The sequence below is a fragment of the Enhydra lutris genome, unplaced genomic scaffold (assembly GCF_002288905.1).
Source record: "Enhydra lutris kenyoni isolate GAN:26980312 unplaced genomic scaffold, ASM228890v2 scaffoldscaffold12, whole genome shotgun sequence".
In the NCBI taxonomy this organism is placed as follows: Eukaryota; Metazoa; Chordata; class Mammalia; order Carnivora; family Mustelidae; genus Enhydra; species Enhydra lutris.
In genome coordinates this window covers 37,960,635-37,985,685 of record NW_019154096.1, presented here as the reverse complement: position 1 = coordinate 37,985,685, position 25,051 = coordinate 37,960,635, and the positions used below count along the sequence as shown (strand labels likewise).

At 40.0% G+C, this 25,051-nt stretch overlaps 1 protein-coding gene across 4 annotated transcripts in view; it reads left to right on the top strand.

Moving 5' to 3' along the window:
- Positions 1–1,856: 1,856 nt before the first annotated feature.
- LOC111145126 (WAPL cohesin release factor) overlaps positions 1,857–25,051 on the top strand; it is an 86,418-nt gene continuing 63,223 nt past the window's right edge. For 3 of the 4 annotated variants that reach the window (XM_022499803.1, XM_022499800.1, XM_022499802.1), the window contains exons 1-2: positions 1,857–2,116; positions 5,092–5,612. In XM_022499803.1, the coding sequence (XP_022355511.1) occupies positions 5,114–5,612 (499 nt within the window). In that variant the 5' untranslated portion in view covers positions 1,857–2,116; positions 5,092–5,113. Of the gene's footprint in view, positions 2,117–5,080; positions 5,613–25,051 lie in introns of those variants that run through there. The other variant, XM_022499804.1, reaches the window with a different exon arrangement.

Genomic DNA, 25,051 nt, shown 5'->3' with positions numbered 1-25,051 from the left:
GTGCAGCTAGCACCTCTGCTCTGCTCGCAATCTCTAAACAAACTGATAAAATAAGATCCTATGCTGATTTTTTTAAAAAAGACAAAACTGACCTAAATACAAGTCATGCACATACTGTCCACAGTGGAATACGCAGACCTGTTATAACTTCCAGTCACAAAGGCTATCAAAAGTTGATTTATTTTGAAACAATCAAGAGAAAGTACTGTTGTGATATTTGGGAAATTGTAAATGTCAGAATATAAATTTTGTAAGCAGTATTGCAAAAGTCAAACAAGTCAGCCTGCTAAAATCCACCTTAACTTCCCATTGGGAAGGGCTGCAGAATTTCTGAACTTTTTTTTTTTTCTTTATTCGGAGTTTCCTGAATATATTGGAGGAATTTGGTAACTTCTGGGCGCATTTAAAGCAAATTATCCTTTTGTGGAAGAAGGGGCGGGGTTTTCACTAGAACCAATTAGTTTTCTAATTTCCCAGGTGTATCTCCATTAACCACCCACCCCACAACAGGGCTGTCCGGGCCAGATGAATCACGTACCTCTTAACACAAACTGATTGCGCTACTTTTTAGAATGCTGTTTTCCCACTGAAGCTTTAAGAAAAAGACAGAAAACCCCCAAATTTCCAACTTTCTGAATAGGTAATACATTGATCTGGAAAAAACCCAAACAGCACAAAAGAGAGTACAGTGTAAATAACACTTTCCCCCTTTCATCTCCCACCTCCCTGTCCTCCCCAGAGGCAATCACTGGTTCATTGCTCTAAACTTTTCATTATGGAAAATTTCAGAAACATTAGAGAGCCTGGAATAATGAGCCCCTGTGTACGTATCACGCAACAATGGAAAAACACCCCGTTGGTTTGTTTTATTCCCCTTCGCCCGGTATTTGTAGAAGTTACTTTCAAGTAAATACCAGACTCGAAATCATTTTACCCATCAAAACTTTAGTCTTTTTTTTATTAGTTCTTACATAACCACATTATCGTTATCACACCCAACATGGTTAACGATAAGTCCTTAATATCAGCCAGTATTCTCGGGGTCACTTTTAACGGGTGCGGGAGAGACCCGAGAACTATGAACGTACGGGCCGAGGAGTCAGAGGGGGAGCATTTAAGGGCTGGAGCCGACATCACTCGCGGCGTTACGTGCCCAGCGCTCCGGGCTTCCCGGTTCCCGCAGTCGTTACCTGCGCTGGGCCAGCATCCGCCAGGCCGGGCTGAGGGCGGTTCCGAGCCGCCAGCTCCCCACCTACCCGCTCCTGGGCCGCGGCCCCAGCAGGCCTGGCGCAGCTGCACAACCCATCCTCCCTAGACACCGGCGTGTCCCTGGGGGGGAAACGATTGACACAGCTGCCTGCACTGAGTCCCCGGCCCTCCCCCGCAGCACCTGGGTCTCCCGGCGGGGCCGGGAGCTGCAAGTGGCTCCCGACCCCGGGCGGGCCAGACCCGCCACGACCGTTCCTCCCGCCACCCGCTCCCGCGCCCCGCTCCGAGTATAGGGATCTCGCGGACCGGGACTACAACTCCCGTCGGGCGCCGCGGCCGGACCAATGGCGGGCGCCGGAGCATGCGGGGAGCGGCGCCTGCGCGGCGGTTTGAGTAAGCTGCCGCGCGATTGGCTGTGGGGTCGGACGGCCGCGCGGGGCCTGTGGGAAGCGGAGTGACGGAGCGAGCGGCTGTTGGAGGAAGGAGGTGGGGGCCGGGATCGCAAATGGCGTTGAGATGGTTCAGGGCCCTGTTCAAACTCCAGCGCTGACCATTCACCGGCGGAAGCGGCGGCGCAGGAGGCGGCGGCGGCCTAGCGGGGGCACGTAGCGAGCTCTGGTACCGGCTCCAGCGGCGGCGGCCAGGGAGGCCTAGGCCCGGGCCCGGCCGGCGGCGCTCAAGGCGGGGAGGGAAGTTGCGGTGCCGCCGCTCCTCCCCCCTCCTCCACCGGGTTTCCTATTTACCCAGAGCGGAGTCGCGGGTTCTGACGGTGGCGGAGCCCCTTGCCTCTCTTCGCGCACAAGCCGCCCCTATTCTCCCGCGCGGGGCTCCCGCGCCCGTCCGTGGGCCGTTGGGAGCAGGAGAGGCGGAGGCGGCCCGAGGCCAAAGCACCCGCCAGGCGCCGAGGGTAAGTGAGGTCTCGGGCGGCTGCCTAGGCCCGGAGCGAGTCAGGGAGGGTGGGGGAGGTAGGGGTCTGGAAGTCTCGCTGTCTCACCCACACAGCCTCTGAGGAAGTTGGGCAGGGAAACGACATGAGGAACTCTCTTTTTCCTCTCTTATTTTTCCTTTTTCTGAGTTCCTTCCGGGCGGCTTCTGATTTACTTCCCTCCCCAAGCGCGGCCAAGTGCTTTGGTTTCAGCCCTGAGTCCTTCGCCGTCTTTTCTCCGCCCCTGGCCGCCACCGAGGCCTTACACTGCCTTGGGGATTCAGTGGCAGAGGCTTCCGGGGCGTCGGAAGCTACATCCCGTTCCTGGCGGTGGGGGTGGGGAGGAGAAAAGTTGCGTGAGCTTCCAGCCGGAGGGGGCCGCCTCTCCCAGCTACCTCCCGGTGCACCGACCGCCCCCAGGTGAGGATTTCTGGGTGGTTAGCTTCGCCCTTTCCGGCTTTCACTTCTTAGTGGAAGCCTCTAAGCCCTTGGGGATCCTAAAGACGCTGCACTTGGTTGAGGGTTAACTGTGAGGACTTTTCATCCCAGCGCACTTTCCTGAAAATTCGACCTGGCTTTGGGCAGAAGCAAGGGCCCAACGACCGAAAAAGACTTAGTTGTGAATCATTCTTTCCTTTTTCGTTAGGAAAGTCTTTGGAGTTTGAAACCTGAACAAGACAGCCTGTGTACTTGAGATATTCTTAAAATATAATGTCAACTGTGTCTGCACACTTACTTGAATTGAACCTGCTTTACACCCTAGGCGTAGATAATGCCATCACAGTTGTCTGTTTAGTGACTTTTCCAAAAAGCCATGGAAAACTCTAAAGGAAGTCAAAAGTAGGTGGTATTATGTAATGAGCACCCGTGTATTAATCGTTCAGATTCAATAGTTATTCTTAACCAAATGTTTCTCATCTACATGCTTTCTGTTCCACATCCTTTAAAGCTAGAGATTTGCTGACGTTATTTCAGTAGTATTTTAGTATATATTTATAAGAGACATGGACTCTTAAAAAACATAAGCATTATTTTCTTATTGCTTAATATAGTTAACTCCTTTATATCAAGTATTTGCAGACTTTCAACTTGAAATAGTGAACGCTTTGTGGTTCCAGGACTGTTTTCCTCCAAGGCCCAAAGGAGTTCAAGTCTAGATTTTTGGTTTGGCCTTTAGTTGACATTTTTAGGTGATCGCTACCATGTAATTGTATACAAAATGTTCCAGCTTTGTTGGTGTATGTGTAAATGTAGGTGTGTGGATCAGGGCTTTATATTCTTGGAGGAATGAAATGACTTTATTCTGTTCTTAGAGCTGCCAGATATACTTAGTTTTGTTTATTTAGGCTGTATGCAACAGGAACGAATGATTCTTTAGTGTAAATCTACAGTAGATGGGAAATAGATCTCAGGAAAAGGTTTTCTGTCATATTAGAAGGTCTTCACACTATTTTCTCTTAATGGAGAGCTGTATGATGAACAAATAGTTACTTTGTCAAATTAGAATTGGTTTCTAACCAAAAATGAGAGGAAAATCCTCTACTGGATATATATAAAAATAAGTTTATAGTGATGTAAGTTGCAAGAATTTAAGTTAGTAGAGGAAAATGTGTTTAAAATATAGACCAAAACGTATTCAACAGTAGAAGACAAATGTCTTTCCAGTTGTTGTATTTTAAATTTCAAGATACGAAGATTTTCTTTTCAAAATCTACAGTTCTTTATTTCTAAATATATTTGACATATCGATATTTAAACTTTAGAAGGTAAAAGTGTAGGAAATGGATAAGAATTGATAGTGTTTAAAAAGGACTGTAATTTGCTTTAAAAACGTTTTACTCCTGATTTACTGTCCTAAATTTTTTTTCTCATAGTAGTTATTATGTAGGCACATCAGATGAGTGCATTTATCTTTTATAAAGCAGAGAGGTAAATAAAGTTATATGTTTCTTTTGCTTCGTTTAATAATCAGAGCAGTCTAGTATGCTGGAGTTCACCAGCTTCAGGAGAACGTAACTCTGCAAAGGAGCACAGCACTATGGGGACAAAGAAGATAGAATCAGTATGGTTTCTGATTATGTGCATAGGAAGATGACCAACTAGGGAATATTTGTCAAGTCGCAGTTCAACTGACATTAGACCAAGAATCAGAACCTTTAAGATTGTTTTAAAAGCTATAGGTTCTGGGGTGCCTCGGTGGCTCAGTGGGTTAAGCCTCTGCCTTCCGCTCAGGTCATGGTCTCAGGGTTCTGGGATCAAGCCCCACATTAGGCTCTCTGCTCAGCAGGGAGCCTGCTTCTCCCCCTGCCTGCCTTTGCCTACTTGTGATCTTTCTCTCTGTCAAATAAATAAAATCTTAAAAAAAAAAAGGGCTGCTGATTCTAATACGTGAGAAAATAGTACCATTTTTCTGACTTTTTCCCCTTCAGTTGAATAAATGCTCTGAAGTTTCAAAGACCTAATTTAGTCAATTATTTGATATTTCTTAGATCCTGAAAAAAATCAACATTTTGTGTTTAAGATTTTATATTAGGAGTAATAATCTATTCAGATTATTTTTGTAAAGGTAACTTGTATTTATAAGGATAGTGCATAGCTTTCATTTGAAACCTAAAAAAGGGTTTCAGTGTTCATCAACAATGTTGATGTTCTGCTCTTAAGTTGGTTTTGGGGATAAGTTGGTTATTAGTTTTTATACTTGCTTACTTTGTAAGTAGTTTGTGAATGTGTACTCACTGAAAGAAGGAAATTGAGATCTGGAAATCTGTAGAATAAAAAATGAACCCCTTTCTTTATACACCCTCCCCATATGTATTTAACCATTTTTACAGGTTTGTATCTTCAGTTTTGAGAAGCCCCATGGGGAGAATCCCTGGTTCTTATTTTTATATTCAGTGTTAACATTTGTTATGTATTTGGTGATTATATATATTCTTACTTTTTTTTTTTTTCCACAGAGAATATGAAACAGGTGTCAAAATGACATCCAGATTTGGGAAAACATACAGTAGGAAAGGAGGAAATGGCAGTTCAAAATTTGATGAAGTCTTTTCCAACAAACGGACCACCCTTAGCACAAAATGGGGAGAGACCACATTTATGGCTAAATTAGGGCAGAAGAGGCCCAATTTCAAACCAGATATCCAAGAAATTCCGAAGAAACCTAAAGTGGAAGAAGAAAATACTGGAGATCCTTTTGGATTTGATAGTGATGATGAGTCTCTACCAGTTTCTTCAAAGAATTTAGCCCAGGGTAAGGGTTCCACTTATTCAGAATCTAGTGAAGCTGCTCAGCTGGAAGAGGTCACTTCTGTACTTGAAGCTAATAGCAAAATTAGTCATGCAGTGGGTGAAGACAGTGTTGTATCTGATAAATGCTTACATTTGGAAGAAACTTTGGTTGGGAAAGAAAAGAGCACAAACCGAATCTTAGAAGATGATGCAAGCAAAAGTAGCTGTGCTAAATTAATGACTTCAGGTAAGTTTTGAATTTCTTTATTCTGAGCCAGAAGAGCTTTGTGTAAACCATTTAGTTAAATGCTTTGAATTCTAAAATACTATGCTTCTTGTGTTTTCTTTATGCATTTGTGGTTAATGGGGACTATAGGTAATTTTGTAGAAGAGACTTAAGAACTTTAAAGAAACCAGTTGGGGGTTAAAGTTTTACTTAAGCAACTTGGATATTAATGTTTCCAGGCTGTAACTCATGGTACATTTTGGGAACAGTTTTTCTTATATCTGTAACTCCGTTTCCAGCAAGAAACATCTCTTTTTGTTGGGTTAGCATCACACAGTATCTGATTTCTGTTACTGTGGAGGATTTGTATTGTTACTGATAATGGAAATTGGATGAGCATTTACACTGAGGATTAAGTTTAGAGTGTTAGGCTTTCCTTCAAAACTAGTTTAGAAAGATTAAGGAGGTATTGTGGAAACACTAAAGAACTTGATTGCAATTTGAGATTTGTTTGGAGTCTGGTTAGCAACTTGTATTAATAGATTTTAATCCACAAAACCAGTTGTATTTTTAAGGTGTTAATTTGTAAATCTGGCATCTAATATTCATTCAGAAAACAATATATTTTGTCCGTTTTACCCTTAGTCCTTTTGTAAAAGATTTGAGATTTAGAGTAAGTGGTAAAAGTACAATTAATTAAAAGACCAAAGAACTGAGATTGCAGGTAGCAGGAGAGAGCATGCTTGTTGTATTAGCAATAGGACAAGGATGGATAGCACTGTAGTTGAAAATAGACCTTAGATTTCAACTTCCGGCAAAGTTTGGGGATACAAAAGATTATACAGATCTCATATTTTGAAAGGAAGTAAAGACAAAACTTTTCCTAGTACTGAATTCTTAAGAAGAGTTTGTACTTGAGGCTTAATATAAGTGCCTCGGAACAGTATAATAAAAGACTTTGCCTTGCATAGTTTTACTAAAAATGCTGAACATTTTTCACTCTTTTTTTCACCCTTGGATGAGAGGACGAGCCAGCTGTTACTGTCATTCCCTTGATTCTCCTGGTTAATTCTGATTTGGCTGTCCTTATGCTTTGCCCACATTTTCTTCTGAAGCATTGTTTAAAACTTAAGGTTAGGATAAACTTTCATTAAAAAAACAGCTTAAAAACTGTTTCTCAGATCAGCTCCTAAAAACGTAATCATAGGACTGTTAAACCAAAATAAACTAACTCAGGTCTACTTACTTTATAGATGAGGCTCAAAGAGGTCAAGTGACTATCCAAGGTTGGGTAGTGGCACAACTGGAGTAAGATTCACTTACCGATTTTTAACACGTTGAGCACATAATGTGTGCCCTCCACTGTGGCTGTGGGAGTGCTGTTCCACTTCAGTTATCCAGTGTTCTTACTACTATGTCTTGTCCTCTGATAGTTCATCCACAGTGTGGATCACATAGCCTGGAGGAAGGAAGATGAGGCTGAGGAAGTGACAAAACTGGTCAAGGAAGGCAGACACGGCTTTCCCAGGTGCTGTCTTTTTGAGAGCAGGGCGTCACTGGCAGGGAGAGGATAACAGCAGGATGAATGTTTAGGTAGAGGAACAGTATGAACTTAGAAATTAAATGTACACAGACGGCAGTTGCTTATATGGTTTTGCTGATGTTAGGTCTGTATCTGTCCATACCACCATAAGAAGTTGTTAGGTGGGAACTGGAAACAGTTTTCTGTAGAAATGAGATATTAGCTTCCCAGTCTGATACTGCTAAATTGTAGTTCTGCTGCTGATAGGGTGGACTGAATGGGAGCCCAGACAACATTATAATGGTTTCATGAGGAGAAAATGTGTACTAAAATACAGATAAATAGATGTTTAGGAACATCTTGTCCCTCTTCCTTCTTCACGAGGTATTCTTTTTTTTTTTTTTTTTTAAAGATTTTATTTATTTATTTGACAGAGAGAGAGATCACAAGTAGATGGAGAGGCAGGCAGAGAGAGAGAGAGAGAGAGAGAGAGAGGGAAGCAGGCTCCCTGCTGAGCAGAGAGAGCCTGATGCGGGACTCGATCCCAGGACCCTGAGATCATGACCTGAGCCGAAGGCAGCGGCTTAACCCACTGAGCCACCCAGGTGCCCCTTCACGAGGTATTCTTAGTGGAAAGGGCATGGGGTAGCTCTATGAATATTTTTTTTCCTCTCTTTTCCTTTTGACCACTCAGAGCTGCAGCAACTCTGGCAGCCCCCTGTAGGGTAAGAAGGGAACTTTGAAGGAATGCTTTTAGTTCTTACGGTAGTCTTATTCTAAGTTCTTAAAAACCATTTTTAGGTTTGTATGTTTATAAGTTGATTATAGTTTTGGAAATACTTGGTGTACATTATGACCTTCCTATTTTTTTGCTCCTACCCTCTAACATTTGGGCATTTCCCTGTTTCTAGACTCTACTCTTACTATGTCAGATTGTTATTGTCTTTACTGTCCTTGAACAAGCCTTTGGTTTTAGCTGAAGTTTAGAAACCCAAACTTAAATTTTTGATAAAGGGAGTCTTTATAAATCTAAAGTGGTTCCTAGCCTTTTTTGAATTAAAGATCCTTGAGAATGATAAAATTTTGGACTCAAGATAAAACTGTACATGTAATGTCTCAGACCTGCAAGGGAGTTCTTTTGGGATAAAGTTTGTTCAAAGCGTACTAGCTAAATTCCTTCCCATGGAATTCAGACCATTTTCACTGTAGAATTATATCACATTGGTGAAAAGGGTTCAGATTTACTGTATCATTTCTCTTAGCATTAAGTTTAAGGTGCATATCTTTCTCTGTAGGGGAATATGTGGTTAATTTTTTAGCTACTGGTAAAATTGTTTCATATATATATTATAATATTTCATACCAGGGAGTACTTTTAAAAACTGTGGCTTATTTGGAGAGGAAATGCAGAATGAGGTCATGATGTATTATTGTTGCCGTTTTCCAAATAGAGGTTTGATAGGAAAGACAACTAGAAGCAAGATTACAGACTGAATGAGAACTGCAAGGAATGGTTGAGTTGCTCAAATGTCCTAACTTTTCTTTCTTTCTTTCTTTTTTTCCAAAAAGATTTTATTTATTTATTTAACAGAGAGAGACAGCCAGAGAGGGAACACAAGCAGGGGGAGTGGGAAAGGGAGATGCAGGCTCCCTCCTGAGCAGGGAGTCTGACGTGGGATTCGATGCCAGGACCTCAGGATCATGACTTGAACTGAAGGCAGATGCCCAACGATGGAGGCACCCAGGTGCCCAATGTCCTAACTTTTCATTTAAAAACAGAAAACTTAAGGGCATCTGGGTGGCTCAGTAGGTTAAGGTTCTGCCTTTGGTCCAGGTCATGATCTCAGGATCCTGAGATGGAGCCTCAGGTTGGGCTCCGTGCTCAGTGGGGAGTCTGCTTCTCCCTCTTCCTCTGTCTCTCCATGCCCCATTTGCTCCATACTCACTCTACTTTCCATCCTCTACTCCCTGGATTATTTTAAAGATTTATATATTTATTTGGGAGAGGGGGTGGGAAGGGTGATAGGGAGAGAAGCAGACTCCCTACTGAGCACGGAGCCCGATGTGGGGTTTGATTCATGACACTGAGATAACTTGAGCTGAAATCAAGAGTCAGACACTTAACCTACTGAACTATCTAGGCCTTCCTTCCTGGATTATTATTATTTTTATTTTTGTTATTTTTTTAAAAATTTTACTTACTAGGGAGAGAGAGTGAGCACCCACCCACCAAAGGGAGAGAAGAGAAGCCCCCACTGAGCAGGGAGCCTGACCTGGGCCTCCATTTCAGGACCTTGTGATCATGACCCAAGCCAAAGGCAGATGCTTAACTAGCCAAGCCACCCATGCACCCCTCCCTGGATGCTTATTATTATTTTATTTTATTTTTTAAAAGATTTTATTTATTCAACACAGAGAGATCACAAGTAGGCAGAGAGGCAGGCAGAGAGAGAGGCGGAAGCAGGCTCCCTACTGAGCAGAGAGCCGGATTCGGGGCTCTCCGGGACCCTGAAACCATTACCAGAGCTGAAGGCAGAGGCCCAACCCTCTGAGCCACCTAGGTGTCCCTCCCTGGATTATTTCAATGCAGATTCAGGACTTGTGTTTTATACGCAAATACTTAAGTTGTGATTGCTATTAAAGTGAGTTTTTAAACAGGTGTGCTGCTTAAAAATGGCCCTTAGAAGGACCTAAAGGTTTGCCCTTATAATTATGAGGTCGTGGAATGTTCTTTAAAAAGTTCTTTAAAGGGCTCTGTGTATTAGGGTCACAAGAAGGCTTCTCTTGCCTTTTGTATGAGGCTGTTTCCATTTTCCATCTTTGTGCTTTCTGCTACAGGTTTTTAATCAGGACTCTAGAATAAAGTATGCAAAGACTTATATTTCTACTTGGCACACTTTCCTTGCCAGCCAGCTGGGATTCAGTCTACACATCCTGCCAAATATTGAGATAACTACTGCATAGGCTCTTAATTTGCATGACTGGTTTTGTAGCCAATACATTTTTTCCCATTTGCTTAAAGCTGTACTGAGTGTTTGTATGTTAGATGGATGTTATTGTCAGGAATTTAAGAACTTTGATTAGGAACTGAAGATGATTTTTAGAAAGGGATGCATTATTCTATTCCTGAAAGCTTAAAGTAGGCCAAGAGCTCATGAGGTGAGATGAGATTTTCATCTGCTTATTGGATAAAGTATAGGTGTCTAATGAGGATTATTAAAGAATTCTGAAAGTATAATATCACAAACAGTTCCTAGCTTTCATTTAGGTACTGAAAATATTGTTTAGAATATATTTAAGTCATACCTAAAATTCTGTTTTTCAAATATTTATTCATTTGAGAGAGAGAGAGCACAAGCAGGGTGGGAGAGGGACAAGAAGCATACCCTCTGCTGAGCCTGGAGCCTGACATGGGGCTCAGTCCCAGGACCTGGAAATCATGACCCAAGCCAAAGGCAGATGCTTGACCATCTGAGCCACCCAGGTGCACCTAAAATTCTTTTTAAGAGAAATAGATAAGAGACCTATTATTTATTTAGCTCCTACTTTATTTTGAGCCCTTTATGTATCAGTTGACCCTTAATCACAACTATGTAAGCCAGGCTTTATTTTCATTTTATAGAGGGTAAAGCACAGTTCAGTGAATAATTTGGATTACTAGTAGAAGATCTGAAAGACATCCACAGTGTTCTTTTCATGAATGAACATAATTTTATCATATTTAAAGACTTATATTTAAAATATGTCAGCCTGCATGCCTGAAACAAATAATACTTTATATGTTAATAAAAATGAATAAATAAAATAACATGGCACTGGGGCGCCTAGGTGGCTCTCAGTGAGGTGACTCCTGATTTTGGCTTAGAGCAAGTCCTGCATTGGACTCCTCAACAGGGAGTCTGCTGGAGATTCTCTCTCTCCCTCTTCCCCTCCCTCCTAACTTGTGCACTTTCTCTCTCTCTCCCAAATAAATAAATCTTTTAAAAAAATAATAGTGTCACTGTACAGTCATTTTTATCTTGATGTTGGAAATAACTGATGGGAACATATTATGGATTCTCTCTTGTCGCTATTTAAGTAATTTTAATAAGAATTTTGGCCTAAGTAATTATAATACTTAGTGAATAAAACTGACCTTATTTTTATAAGTAATAAGTATCTTCTATTTTTAATTTTTTGTTATATACAAATGGAAATTCAGAGGTATGCATATATTCTGAAAGACTGTAATTTTGCTTATTTTGTTCTAAAGTAGAATTTTATTTTTCAGATTTTACTTATTTATATGAGAGAGAGAGAGAATGAGAGACAGAGAGCGTGAGAGGGGAGAGGTCAGAGGGAGACGCAGACTGAGCAGGGAGCCCGATGCGGGACTCTATCCTGGGACTCCAGGATCATAACCTGAGTCAAAGGCAGTTGCTTAACCAACTGAGTCACCCAGGTGCCCCATTTTTTGTTGTTGTTTGTTCGTATGTTTGTTTGTTTATAGTTTATTAACTTTTTTAAAAAAGATTTTGTTTATTTGACACAGAGAGAGCACAAATAGGCAGAGAGGCAGGCAGAGAGAGGGGGAAGCAGGCTCCCTGCTGAGCAGAGAGCCCGACACGGGGCTTAATCCCAGGACCCTAGCCAAAGGCAGAGGCCTCAACCCGCTGAGCCACCCAGGTGCCTCATAGTTTATTAACTTCTCTAGTAATCTCTATACCCAGCATGGGGCTTGAACTCACAACCCCGAGATTAAGAGTGGCATGCTCTTCCGACTGAGAGAGCTAGGTGCTCCAGAACTTTAATTTCTTGTAAAATATTTTCTTAGTAAAAGAATTATTTTCAGGGTCTGAGCAAATAACAAAAGTGCAGTAGACCACTAACAAGTTTCTTCTTGGATCCAGGTTGAATAACAGCCATGGGAGGGTAGTACATAGAAACTATAAGCATAATCTCTGCCCTCTGGAAATGGAACTCTTGATCGCCACTTATAATAATAAGTAACTGCTTTTAAAACAATGACCAACACATTTGTATAATACTTGATGCTTTTCAGAGATTTTCCATATGCCATATTTTTAGAATTTAGAGCTAGACGATACATATATTTTTCTGGTCCAATCTCTGACTCCAGGAAACAGTCCACAACTTTTCAAGAGCCCTGATGGTAGAGGAGGATAAATTTGTTCGTAGGAAGGTCTGGGGGAATGCCTGCCTTCCAACCATTCAGCTATTTTAGTGTCCTCTATGCTGAGTGCTCATTTATGCCAACGAACAAGATCTTGTCTTATTCACATTCTAGTGGGCAAGGCAGTAGATTGAAGACAGAATAAGAAGTGTGCTGAAAATTACAGAAAGATAGAAGGATCTGAGATGCCTGGTTGGCTGAGTCAGAAGAGCCATGTGACTCTGGATCTTGGGGAACTGAGTTCATGTGCCATATTGGGTGTAGAGATTACTTAAACTTTTTTTTTTTGTTTTAAGATTTTATTTATTTATTTGAGAGAGAGAGCATGAGAGAGAAGGTCAGGTGGAGAAGCAGACTCCCCACGGAGCTGGGAGCCCCATGCAGGACTTGATCCTAGGACTCCGGGATCATGACCTGAGCCGAAGGCAATCGGTTAACCAACTGAGTCACCCAGGCACCCCTATTTTTTATTCATTTGAAAAAGATTTTATTTATTCATTTGAGATGGAGATAGCATGAGCGGGGGAGAGGCGGAGGGAGAGGGAGAAACTGGCTCCCTGCCAGGGAACCTGGTGCACGGCTCCATCCCACGACCTTGAGAGTATGACCTGAGCCGAAGGCAGCTGCTCAACCATCTGAGCCAGCCAGTGCCCCAATAAATAAACTTTAAAAGTGGAAAGAAAAATATAGGGTCCTGTGAAATTGTATAATAGCCTATTTACTGGTCTGAGTGAGGGGTAGGGGCAAGGCTAACATTTAACTTGAGACCTGCTGTACTGAGCAAAGGATAAAAGTGACAGCTTAGTAGCATGGGCAGTAAGGAAGAAGGAGACGTTAAAAATGATTCTCAGTATTTAATGTGAGCAACTGAGCAAATGGTAATGTCATTCTTTGAGATAAAGGGACATTTTGAGGGCAAGTTCATCAGTCCAGGTTTATGCACATTGAATTTGAGGTATTTGTGAGGGATAGGACATGCTAGTATGGAACTTAGATAAGACGTCTTGGTTGGAGATAATACATTTGAGATTCAGCATATAAATGTTATTTGAGGTGGCGCCTGGGTGGCTTAGTCAGTTAAAGGTCTGACTCTTCCTGTCAGCTCAGGTCTTGATTTCAAGGTCATGAGTTCAAGCCTCGTGTTGGGCTCCCTGCTTGTGTGTGGAACCTACTTAAAGTAAATAGTGAATGAATGAATGAATGAATGTTACTTGAAATTACAGGATTACATGAAGTCATTGAGAATGTAAGAGGAAAAAGCACTGTGCTATGAAGAACTTGTAATACTTGATGGAGAGAAAAACTAGATAAGGAAATTGAATAAGAGCAGAGCATCAGTAGGCACATTGAGTCAGTGCTATTTTATAGAAGCCAGCAAAAAGGTGTTCATGAAGTATCAACTGAATTGGAATGTTATCAGGACCACAAAGCTGGCATTGGAGTATGCAGTTTGGGTTGAAACAGTCTGAGTAGTGAGTACATAGTGAGGGTATGGGGGTAGCAAGAATGTACATGACTCGTTAAAGATGTTAGATGGGAAGAAGAGAGGTTTTGAAAAGTTATGAGGTGATGAGGGGTTCTGCAGGGTTTGATTGCATGGAAGAGCCTTAGAACATAGGCTTCAAAGCATAGGGGGGAGAGTGGTCTTGGGAGAAGGATGTTGCGTTTTCTGGACAGGAGGAAAGATGGTTGAGAATGTGAGCTTCCTGAGAGGTGGAAGATAAGGTGGCTTATGGAGGAAAGCATTTTTTCTCCCCTGAAATGATAGAAGAGGTTATCCCTGGAAGTGGGAAAGAAGGGCAAGGAAATGCAGGGGCTGGAGTGAAGGAAGGAACAAAGGGTTTAAATTGATGTTGCAGAAAATGGAAGGAAGAAGCTGTGTAGAGACAATTTCTGGATATTAATGAGACCTTAGTGAAGATAATATCATTAGAAACTCAACGGTTTCTAACTTACCTCATTATGTTTGTGCCCCTCCTCCCACCTTTAGCCATGAACCTGCACAGAATGTAGAATATTGGAAAGGAAAATTAGATTATCCTGGATTGTCATTTTTGTCTAACAAGATGTGGTGTGAACAGATAGAGAAGGAAGAATTTAGGGTATTGCCCAGAGAGTGATTGAAATGATGGACTGTAGAATTTAAAATGTTTAGGATCTGGACAAGGCTGGTGGATAGGAGAAAGGAGAGAAGAGGGGTCAGTATACTAAGAGTCTTATTAAATAGAAGTCAAGAATGGGGTTACTGGAACAGGTTGGATAGTTGGTAGGCTGTGATTGAGAGGTGAAGCCACTTTGATTAGAAGTGGCTTCACCTCTCAGTCACAAACTACCACTACAAAGATACCCAAAACTATCCAATCTGATTTTAATATTTAAGAGGTGAAGCTTTCTGGGACATGACAAGTTGCTTCATGAAGCTGAGAACTGGTGTCTGAGCTGGAATATAGAAGACTATGGATGGGAGAAGGTTAAAGAACTGTGAGGTCAGGAGATTGGGATTTGGTGGAATTCAGCATGATAGCAAGACTGGCATGAGAGGTAGGTTATAAATCCTGTGTAAAACCCTTAAATGAAGAATAAGAGGTTGTTAGATGACAGGTAAGAGGAAGATTAGAGGGTAACTAGCTAAGTGGCACAAGCCTCAAAAGAATGGGCTTTTTATAAGAGGGTGGAGTAATAATAGTTTTATAAACAGGCTCTGGGGAGCTAGCATACCAGTGACCCCAAAGCACCCTACTCTCAGATACTTAAAGGGGCTGAAGAAGTACAGGCATGTGTAGTCAGGGTTCAGCTAGGGCACGGAATCGGTTGAGGGAATGAATCCCCAGGTATATGTGAGTGTCCTGGTCACCAAAACCTGCATGTTTTAGACATAAGGTTTTGGGTGGTGGTGGTGCTCATTTTTGGATTATGAGATTGGAAAGAAGTACAGATACATTTTGAGTATTAACATTCAGGAGAAGGTAGATCACAAGATGTGTTTATGTTTTGGATCATGACACAGAGAAAGAGGTGAGAAGCATACTTTAGAACCAAATTTTCCTATAGCAGTTTTTGAACCATATATACGTAAAAGATTTACTGAGAGAGAGAGGACAGAGTGTGTACGTGTGTGCACATGGTGGGAAGGGACAAAGGGAAAGAATCTTCAAGCCTACTCCCTGCTGAGCATGGAGCCTAACTCAGCTGCAGCCCAGGACCCATGATATCATGACCGGAGCCAAAACAAGAGCTGGATGCTTAACTCACTGAGCTACCCAGGCACCCCTCCCCATATATTTTTTTAAGTTCTAGTCTTGATTTATTAGTCAAGGTTCCCACTGGAAATAGGTTGTGTGTCCTAATTAGGCTAACCTCAGGAAAATATAAAGGAGCTATTTAGAAAGGTGTGGGAGAATGTTAGGGAAAGCACAAAAAATGGTGGTGTAGGCTTGGTTAGCTGCAGTGAAGCTATTATCACCCATTTTCACAGGGACAGGAAATCATCTGAGCCTTATAGTGGAAGCCACCTTAAGAGGAACAGTATCCTGTTGAGGGGCTTCATAAGCAAAGTGCTGGAGGGGTAATGTATTTGAACCTAAATTTCCTCCTTCTCTCCTTTGTCCTGCTGGGGGTCCTCATGGGTAGAACCCAGTAGAAGAAGTAAGGGGACTTTGATACAGATCAGCCTCCTGAGAGGGCTAAGATCAGGGTGGAGAGTGGATCTGGAAGGACAAGTGGAAAATACTTGATGTAATATCTTAAAAACAAAACTGCTAAGTTCTATGGAAATATATACATTTGTGTAATAATTACCAAGATACAGAATATTTCTGTTATCTCGAAAGTTCCTTCATGCTTCTTTTTGATTAGTTCCTTCTCTTACTTCCAGCCCCTGGCATTCACTGATCTGTTTTCTGTCTCTGGTTTTTATCTTTTTCAGAATGTCCTATACATGTGATCATGTGGTATATAGCCTTACCAGTCTGTTGTCTTTGAGTTAGCATAATGCTTTTAAAGACTGTTCCATGTAACAGTAGTTCATTCCTTTTTGATTGCTCAGTAGTATTCTATTATATATGTACTGTAATTCATTCATTAGTTGGAGGACATTTAGATTATTTTCAGTTTGGGGCAATTATGAGTGAAGCTGTTATAATCTGTCACATTCAGGTTTTTGTTAGACATATGTCCTCATTTCTCTTGGATAAGTACCTAGGAGGGGATCACTGGTCATGAAAACATTGATCATAAATTTAAATGGTTGCAAAGGGTATAATTTCCTATAAATAATATAATTTTAAAGTAAAACTAACATTCAGTGTAAGTATCAGTGATTTTTTAACCTTTTTATTGTAAAATAAAACACAGATACAGAAAACCACACAATGTAATGTATAACAATATGCTTAGTTTAATGAATTATGAAAGCAACACCCTTATGACCAACACCCACATTAAGAAATAGAATTTTGGCAACCACTCTAGAATCTCTTCCATCTGTCCCTTCCTTCAGCCCCAGAATAACTGCTCTATTGCCTTCTATCATAATCCCTTTGTTACTTGCAAGTGCTGTAATTACTTACTGTTTATTTTCATATATTAAATAATAATAAAAGAACAAGTTCTTTTTTTAACAGCCAGATGATTTACAGTACTCCTTTTTCTTTTTGAAATATTTCTATACCACCTCCCCTTCAGAATTTTATTCTAATGAACATACTTATGCTTAGCCTTTTAATGGTCATCCTTTTCATAATTCTTTGTACAAAAATGTGTATCTACTTAAACTTCTAAGAATTCTCTGTGGTTGTCATGCTCTAGGTATTTAAAAATTCTCCTAGATTATTAGCACAATTATTAGTGCATAATTTATCAAATATGAATGCTATACGTTTTAGAGTTAGGGTTTAAAAGAAAAATACTGCTGCACGGTTATGTCAGTATCTATGTGCTGTAAATTCTTTAAATGGGTCATTGTTGATATGAGACTTTTGGGTTGCTTTCATATTTTTGTTCTCTTTTTTAAGTTGCTTTATTTTTCAAATACCACTTAGTAACTCTATGAGTATCAACTAGTAACTTACTTATATCTGTTATATTTAATTTGCGAAATGGGGTACAGGTTCACATTTCCTTATATGAAACCTTCGGGGCCAGATTTGTCTTGGAATTTAGGATGATTTTGGAATATAGGAAGTGTTTATATTTTATATTAATATTGCCTATCAGAGTCTGAGGCGGCACTCTAATCGAAGACCGTGTTTGTTCAGATAAAGAAAATACATTCCAAAGTATTTGTATTTATTTAAATAGTCTCACTTAGGTGAGGTCAGGTTTTGCTTCAGAATATATTATGAGAAAACTTAATTTTCAGAGTTTTGGGGTGTTGTAATTGTGGATAAAGTCTTATGAACTTGTAATAATAGTGCCTACCTCAGATGGTTGCTATTAGTCAAATGAATTAATATGTAGAAAGTATTTAAATGAATTTATATGTAGAAAGTATAACAGTATGGGGCATATACTTAGGGCTTAGTAAGTATAAATATAGTTCAACTTTGTTTTTTCCTCAACTTTATTGAGATATAATTAACATGTAACATTGTGTACTTTTTTTTTTTTTTTTTTAGGGGAGAGGGGGGGGAAGTGTGTGTGTGTGCAGGGGTGGGGGGTGGGCAAAGGGAGAGGGAGGGAGAGAGAGAATCCCAAGCAGGGTCCATGCCCAGCATGGAGCTGGATGCAGGGCTCTATCTCAGGACCCTGAGATCATGACTTGAGCCAGAATCAGGAGTCAGACCCTTAAGCAACTGAGCCACCCAGGTGTCCCATGTACTTTTTTTATTTTTAAATTTTTGTTTTCTTTAATATATATTTTTAAAGTAATCTCTGCATCTAACATGGGGCTTGAACTCGCAACCCCAAGATCAAGAGTTGCCCGCTCCACTGACAGCCATCCAGGTGCCCCTGTATATTAATTTTTTTTACTTTGATTTTTAATTGTGAATGAAATAAAATACTTTTTCATAAGTTATTCATTTATATTTTGCTTCTTTATGTCTCTAACTTCTGTTTTTACTGAGATGTTGGACTTGCTGATGTATAAGAATTTTTAATATATTAAGGAAATTAAATTAGCCTTTTGCATTTCCCTAATGACTACCAATGAGCATTTTTCATGTGCTTATTTGATATCAGAGTAGTTTCTTTGCTGATACCTGTTTATTTTTTTGCTCATTTGTAATTGGGTTGTTTATTTTCTCATTGAATTTAAAGAGTTCTTTATATATTTTGGATAAAGATCTTTTGTAGGTATATTTAGTGCAGACATTTTTTCTGGGTCTGTGGCTTGTCTTCGCATTCTCTTAAGTGTCTTTTGCAGAGTAGAAGTTAACTAATTTTAATTAAGTCCCACTTTATCACATACTTCTTTTATTACAAGAGAGTATACTCTTTCCCCTAGGCATTCCCTTTGGACAGTTCTAATTTAATGTTAATGTTCTTGCTCTCAGCCCTTACAGTTTGTATGAATTGAATGATTTCTACACATTGAATAAGTTTGTTCCCTCTTCTCATGACAACAACCCTGATAATTAAAGGCAGCTTGAAAAAAAAAAAAGAAAAAAGGCAGCTTGTATGTAATGGAGGTTCCCCTTTACCCCATAAATTAACTTTTCTAGTTACCTCCTCTGTATTTAATGAATAATGATCTCCAAAGCCTCTTCTCTGTCTGTACAGTCTCCTTAGTCAGAAGTCAAAGGTTTTGTTTAAATCTAGTCCTCAGCACATCACTTGATGCATCTAGCCAAAACATTAGATGTTTAATCTCTTCATCTGGACCTTTTCTGTTAATGTGGATTAAGATGGTTTACCTGATTTAGTATTGCAGTTTTCAGCGACTACTCCTCTAGGTAGTTTAATGTAATAGAACTGGGCTTTTTTTATGAGGTCTTTTGGACATTGGCTTAGTTGATAACTGTCGCTGTCATTGGCTTCTCTGAGCCTCTTTTTTCTCACCTGTGTAATGATGCATTTGGTGAAAGTAAAAGGAAATATCTTTACTTTCTTATAAGATGGTGGAAGAAGTATATATGTTGTATATGTGTATATATATATGTATATATATGTTAGTCTGTAGCAACTAGCATACAGTTACACAGATGTGTCTGTTACGTAGCTTCAGTAAACAATTCATAGTCAGTCTTGTCTTATTTTTATCCCTACGTTTTCCCTTTTTATAATGGATTATTTTGAAGCAAATTCCCTACATAAATATAATTCTTTAAAAGATAAGGACTCCAGGGATACCGGCGTAGCATAGTTGGTTGGGTGTCTGATCTTGGGGTAGTGGGATCCAGCCCTGTGTCTGGTACCATTGTTACTCTTTTTGTAGGGGGCAGGGGAGGGAGAGAATTTTAAGCAGTCGACTCAATCAGGACCTTGAGATCATGACGTTTAACTAACTGAGCCATCCAGGCGCCCTGTACTGTTGTTAGTCTTTAAGGTATATAATATGTACCTTTGCCAGTTATTATTATGTTTTAAGCTTTTGAACAGCCTATTTTTAGACAGTATACAATTCAAGAGACAGGAAAGTCTTTTCCATCATCCCCATCCCTCAGGGCAACCCTATCTGTACATAATGTAGATCTGTCTCATTCTTTTTTAATAGCTACATAGTATTTAGATATGTGGCTGTATGATAATTTAGTTCTTTATTGATAGGTGTTTGTATTGTTTATGAAGGCAAAAACCAGGAAAGTTGTAGTGTTTCCTTGTTACTTATTTTATTTCGTGCTTATTATTTATAGAGTAAATGGTTATAAATAAAACTGCTGGCTTCGAGGGTAAGTTCATTTCTTTGACGTATAGATTTCTAATTTTAAAAGATACTACCGCGCACCTGGGTGGTTCAGTCGGTTAAGCGTCTGTCTTCACCTCAGGCCCTGATCTCAGGGTCGTGGAATTGAGCCCTGCATCAGGCTCCCTGCTCAGTGGGGAGCGGGCTTCTCCCTCTCCCTCTGCCTGCTGCTCTCCCTACTTGTGCGCATGCGCTAGCGCGCGCATGCGCGCACACACTCTGTCTCTCTCAAATAAATAAGATCTTAAAAAAAACTAAAAAATGAAAGATATTACCAAATTATCCTTTGTAGTGGTTATACTAAGATATGCTCCTACAGAAGTATAGTTTTATTTTTGTTTCTCTGATATATTTTTGTTTTAAAGATTTTATTTATATTTCTTTGACACACACAGATCACAGGTAGGCAGAGAGACAGGCAGAGGGAGGGGGAAGTACGCTCCCCGCCGAGCAGGGAGCCCGATGCGGGGCTCGATCCCAGGACCCTGGAATCATGACCTGAGGTGAAGGCAGAGGCTTTAACCCACTGAGCTACCTAGGCGCCCCTGAAGTATGTATTTGTATAAGCAGACCACTTTATTGACTGGCCTGCTAATGAATATTCACATTTCATTGTTTTGCAGTGATGTTTCTATACATACGTCTGTTATGCTGAACCATGTGGTATTGCTGATATTCAATTATTTTATTTATTTGAAAGATTTATTTTAGAGAGAAAGCCTGTGCACAGGAACAGGTAGTTCTCTTAAATAGTGTTGTTTTATGGACAAATTTAATTTTGATAAAATTAAATTTTTCTTCCTTTATGGTTGATGCTTTTTGTATCTTGTTGAAGAAAACTTTCCCTGCCTGAGGTCATAAAGATATACTCCTATATACTAAAAAAAACTTTGCATTTTCTCCATATTCAGGTCTCTAATTCATCTGGATGTGTAGAGTTCTTTTTATTTATTTTTTTTAAAGATTTTATTTAGAGAGAGAGAGTGAGAGAACACGAGCAAGACAGAGGAAGAGAGACAAGTAGACTCCTCTCTGAGCAGGGACCCTGACACAGGGCTTGACCCCAGGACTCCAGGATCATGACCCAAGCAGAAGGCAGACGCGTAACCATCTGAGCCACCCAGGCACCCCTATAGGAATTCTTTTTAAATTAAGGAAATTGACCCCATTTTTGGTAATAATAGGTGCACTTATGTTTTTCAGATTTTACTGTTAACTTTAACTTTAACATGCTGAAATTTTAGATTGTATGTAAATTAATATGGATTATGAGCTTTGTATCTGAGAAAGAACTTCCCCATTCCAGGGTAATGTATTCTTTAAAATTTATTTTATTTTATAATATGTGTTTAGTTTCATTTTCTGTATTCAAATCTTAATCTAGAATATATTTTAATATTTGAGGTTAAAAAGTCAACTTTATTTCCCCCTATGTTTCTTATGGGGGAAATAATTTGTCTTTCCACAGATTCAGACTTCCACAATCAACACACACTGGTGTCCTCCATATGTTTTGCTCCTTCTGTTTGTCCTTTTTTTTTTTTTTTTTTTTAAGATTTTATTTATTTATTTGTCAGAGAGAGAGAGGGAGAGCGAGCGAGCACAGGCAGACAGAATAGCAGGCAGAGGCAGAGGGAGAAGCAGGCTCCCTGACGAGCAAGGAGCCCGATGTGGGACTTGATCCCAGGACGCTGGGATCATGACCCGAGCCGAAGGCAGCTGCTTAACCAACTGAGCCACCCAGGCGTCCCTCTGTTTGTCCTTTAAACCAATAAAAATATATTTTAGTTTGAAAACTTGCTGAAACTATACATACTATCCCTGAAAAATGTGTGCACATTTTCATACAGTTCACAAAGTATAAAGAACCTCTGAAACCCATTCATAAATCTCTGCTCAAACTTACCTTCCCAACTTCTTAAATACTTCAGAAAGTATATTCATAGAAGCCTTAAGTCATCCCACCTATTTTTTTCCTTTATAAAACTATATATACTATTATTGTAAGTACTTGGATGTTAGTGTTTTTAAGAGAATTATCCATTTCCCTTCCGACTTAAGAATCCTTTAGGGAATAATGGTCATTTAATTAATCTTTATGTGAGGTTGCTTACTGTGTTTTAGGTAAGCAGTATGAGTCCTAGAGAAAGAATATGGCTTGTCAAATTTTTACGTATCTAGTTATTGGTTTAGCTGTGTGGTTTAACCCTATGCTTCTCAAATTCCATGTAGTTTTCTTCATTAAGATAAATTCCCTCCTTACCTTAACGTATAAAAGATTGAGTATCTAGTGATACTAAAATCTAGTGATGTTGGGGTACCTGACTGGCTTGGTCGGAAGAGTGTATGACTCCTGATCTTGGGGTTGTAAGTTCAAGCCCCACATTGTGTGTAGAGATTACTTAAATGAATACATCTTAAAAATAAAATCCAGTGATGTTAAAAGGCATTTATTAAGTATCTGATAGCAGATGATGCCGATTAAGTCTTGAATTGAGAACTTTCTGCACATCCAGTCTTGACCCTCTGGCTTGAGGAACAGTAGGCTTTAGAATGTGGTTTTAGATTCCTTGCATGAAGCAGGTGGACACAGGACACACAAGGGAGTATTGATGAACTTACACATTAGAGCCCACTAAGAAAAGTTTTTTTTTTTTTTTTAAGATTTTATTTATTTATTTGACAGAGAGATCACAAGTAGACAGAGAGGCAGGCAGAGAGAGAGAGAGAGAGAGAGAGGGAAGCAGGCTCCCTGCTGAGCAGAGAGCCCGATGCGGGACTCGATCCCAGGACCCTGAGACCATGACCTGAACTGAAGGCAGAGGCTTAACCCACTGAGCCACCCAGGCGCCCCAACTTTTATTTATTTTTGAAAAGGTTTTATATATTTATTTGAGAGAGAACAACATGAGCAGGGTGGGGGAAGGATAAGCAGACTGCCCTGAGTGCAGAGCTTGACACATGGCTTGATCCCAGGACCCTGAAGTCCTGACCTGAGCCAAAACCAAGAGTCTGGTGTTTAAGCAACTGAACCATCCAGGTGCCCCAATTTATAACTTTCAGTGAGAATATTTTCTGTAGGAGTCTTTATTACTTTTTGTACTTAAAATAGATTACATGTAAGCTCACAACAAAGTTAGGAATATGAATAGCTTATTATGGGAATAAATACATGTTATAGTAACAACATGTATTCTCTCTGATTGTAGGAGAAATGGGAGTAATAAAAGTGAAACTTGAAGTAGGTTTTGTTTTGTTTTTTTTTTTTTAAAGATTTTATTTATTTACTTGACAGAGTGAGAGAGCACAAGCAGGGGGAGCATTAGAGGGAGAGGGAGTAACAGACTCCCCGCCAGGGAGCCTGATGCGGGGCTCGATCCAGGACCCTGGGATCATGACCTGAGCTGAAGGCAGACGCTTAACCATCTGAGCCACCCAGGCACCCCTGATGTAGTTTTTTAAAAATAGGGATACTAACATTTATTGTTCACAGAAACTTTTTAAGTCAGAAAGATACTTATTACATAAAACAACTAGATACAGCCTAATAAATTTTGTGACATTAAGACAGTAGAATGCTCTGCAGTTATGAGAGTGATGTGTAGGGGTGCCTGGGTGGCTCAGTTGGGGTAAGCATCCTTACCCCAGAGAAACACATTGCCAGAATGTTGTCATTAATTTCTGCTCAGGTTGTGATCTCGGAATTATGAGATTGAGCCCAGGCCTCCAGCTGGGTGTGGAGCCTCTTTTTAGGATTCTCTTGCTCTCCCTCTGTCCCACCTCTCTCCACCTCCCTATTAAAAAAAAAAAAAAAGTCATATAATATAACATTTAATGACCTGTCACAGACCTTTGTGTAGCTAAATATCTGAGTACTCCCATAAGCTATTTATTAGGAAATAATTCCTTCAGTAATGTTGTAATGTAGTCTAGGTCAGTGGCTTCCCTTTTTGAGAGAAATTGAAGCCCTCAGGGAACTCCCAAAGCTACCATTGCTCTTTCCACTTGATAGTAAAAGCAGTGGTGGTATATTTTCTGGTTCGTTTTTATTCTTGGCTTTGATTCTTTCTCTTTTAAAGTATCAGCTGTCAGAATTAGCTTTTAATTTTTAGCTTTTCAGTATTTTAGGCTTAGCGACTGGTACTTCTGAGATAATGAAAACTGTAGTTCCTTCTGCTGGGAAATGTCTAAGAATAAAACAGGTATTAGATGCCTTCTAAAGGTAGGTAAGTATAAATCTAACAAGTTAAATTATGTTTAAACCCATTGGGTAGTATTAAAAATTGTGCGTTGAATTTATGTAATCATCCCTTTGCTTATACTTGATGGCTTGTTAATTGAGACCTGTAATTGGCTTTTCTTAAATGTAAGTGCACTTTTTAAATACTTTTATTGTTTGGCATAAACATTTTGCCAGTGTTTCTCTACCAGTGCTGAGTGCTGGGAGAATTAATCATAATACCAGTTTGAATCATACTTCCATCTCTCATTTAGAAAGGTTAACAAAAAATGTTTCTGATGATAAAAATTAAAGATCGCAAAAATGAATTCCCCAAGTACAAAATGAATAGGAAGTTTAAGGTTTGCTACTTCCTGATATGCATAAATAAGCCACTATAGTCACTTAGGCACCAGAGCACTGTTGAAATCTCTTGAATTAATTTTTTTAAAAGATTTTATTTATTTATTTGACAAAGAGAGAGATCATAAGTAGGCAGAGAGACCGGGGGGGGGGGCAGGCTCCCTTCCAAGCAGAAACCTGATGTGGGGCTCCAGGACTCTGAGATCATGACCTGAGCTGAAGGCAGATGCTTTAACCCACTGAGCCACCCAGGTGCCCCTCTTGAATTAATTTTAACAAATTTAAGGGACTTGAATGACCAGGGAGAGGTCATTAAAAGACATGAGAGCTCTATGCTAAA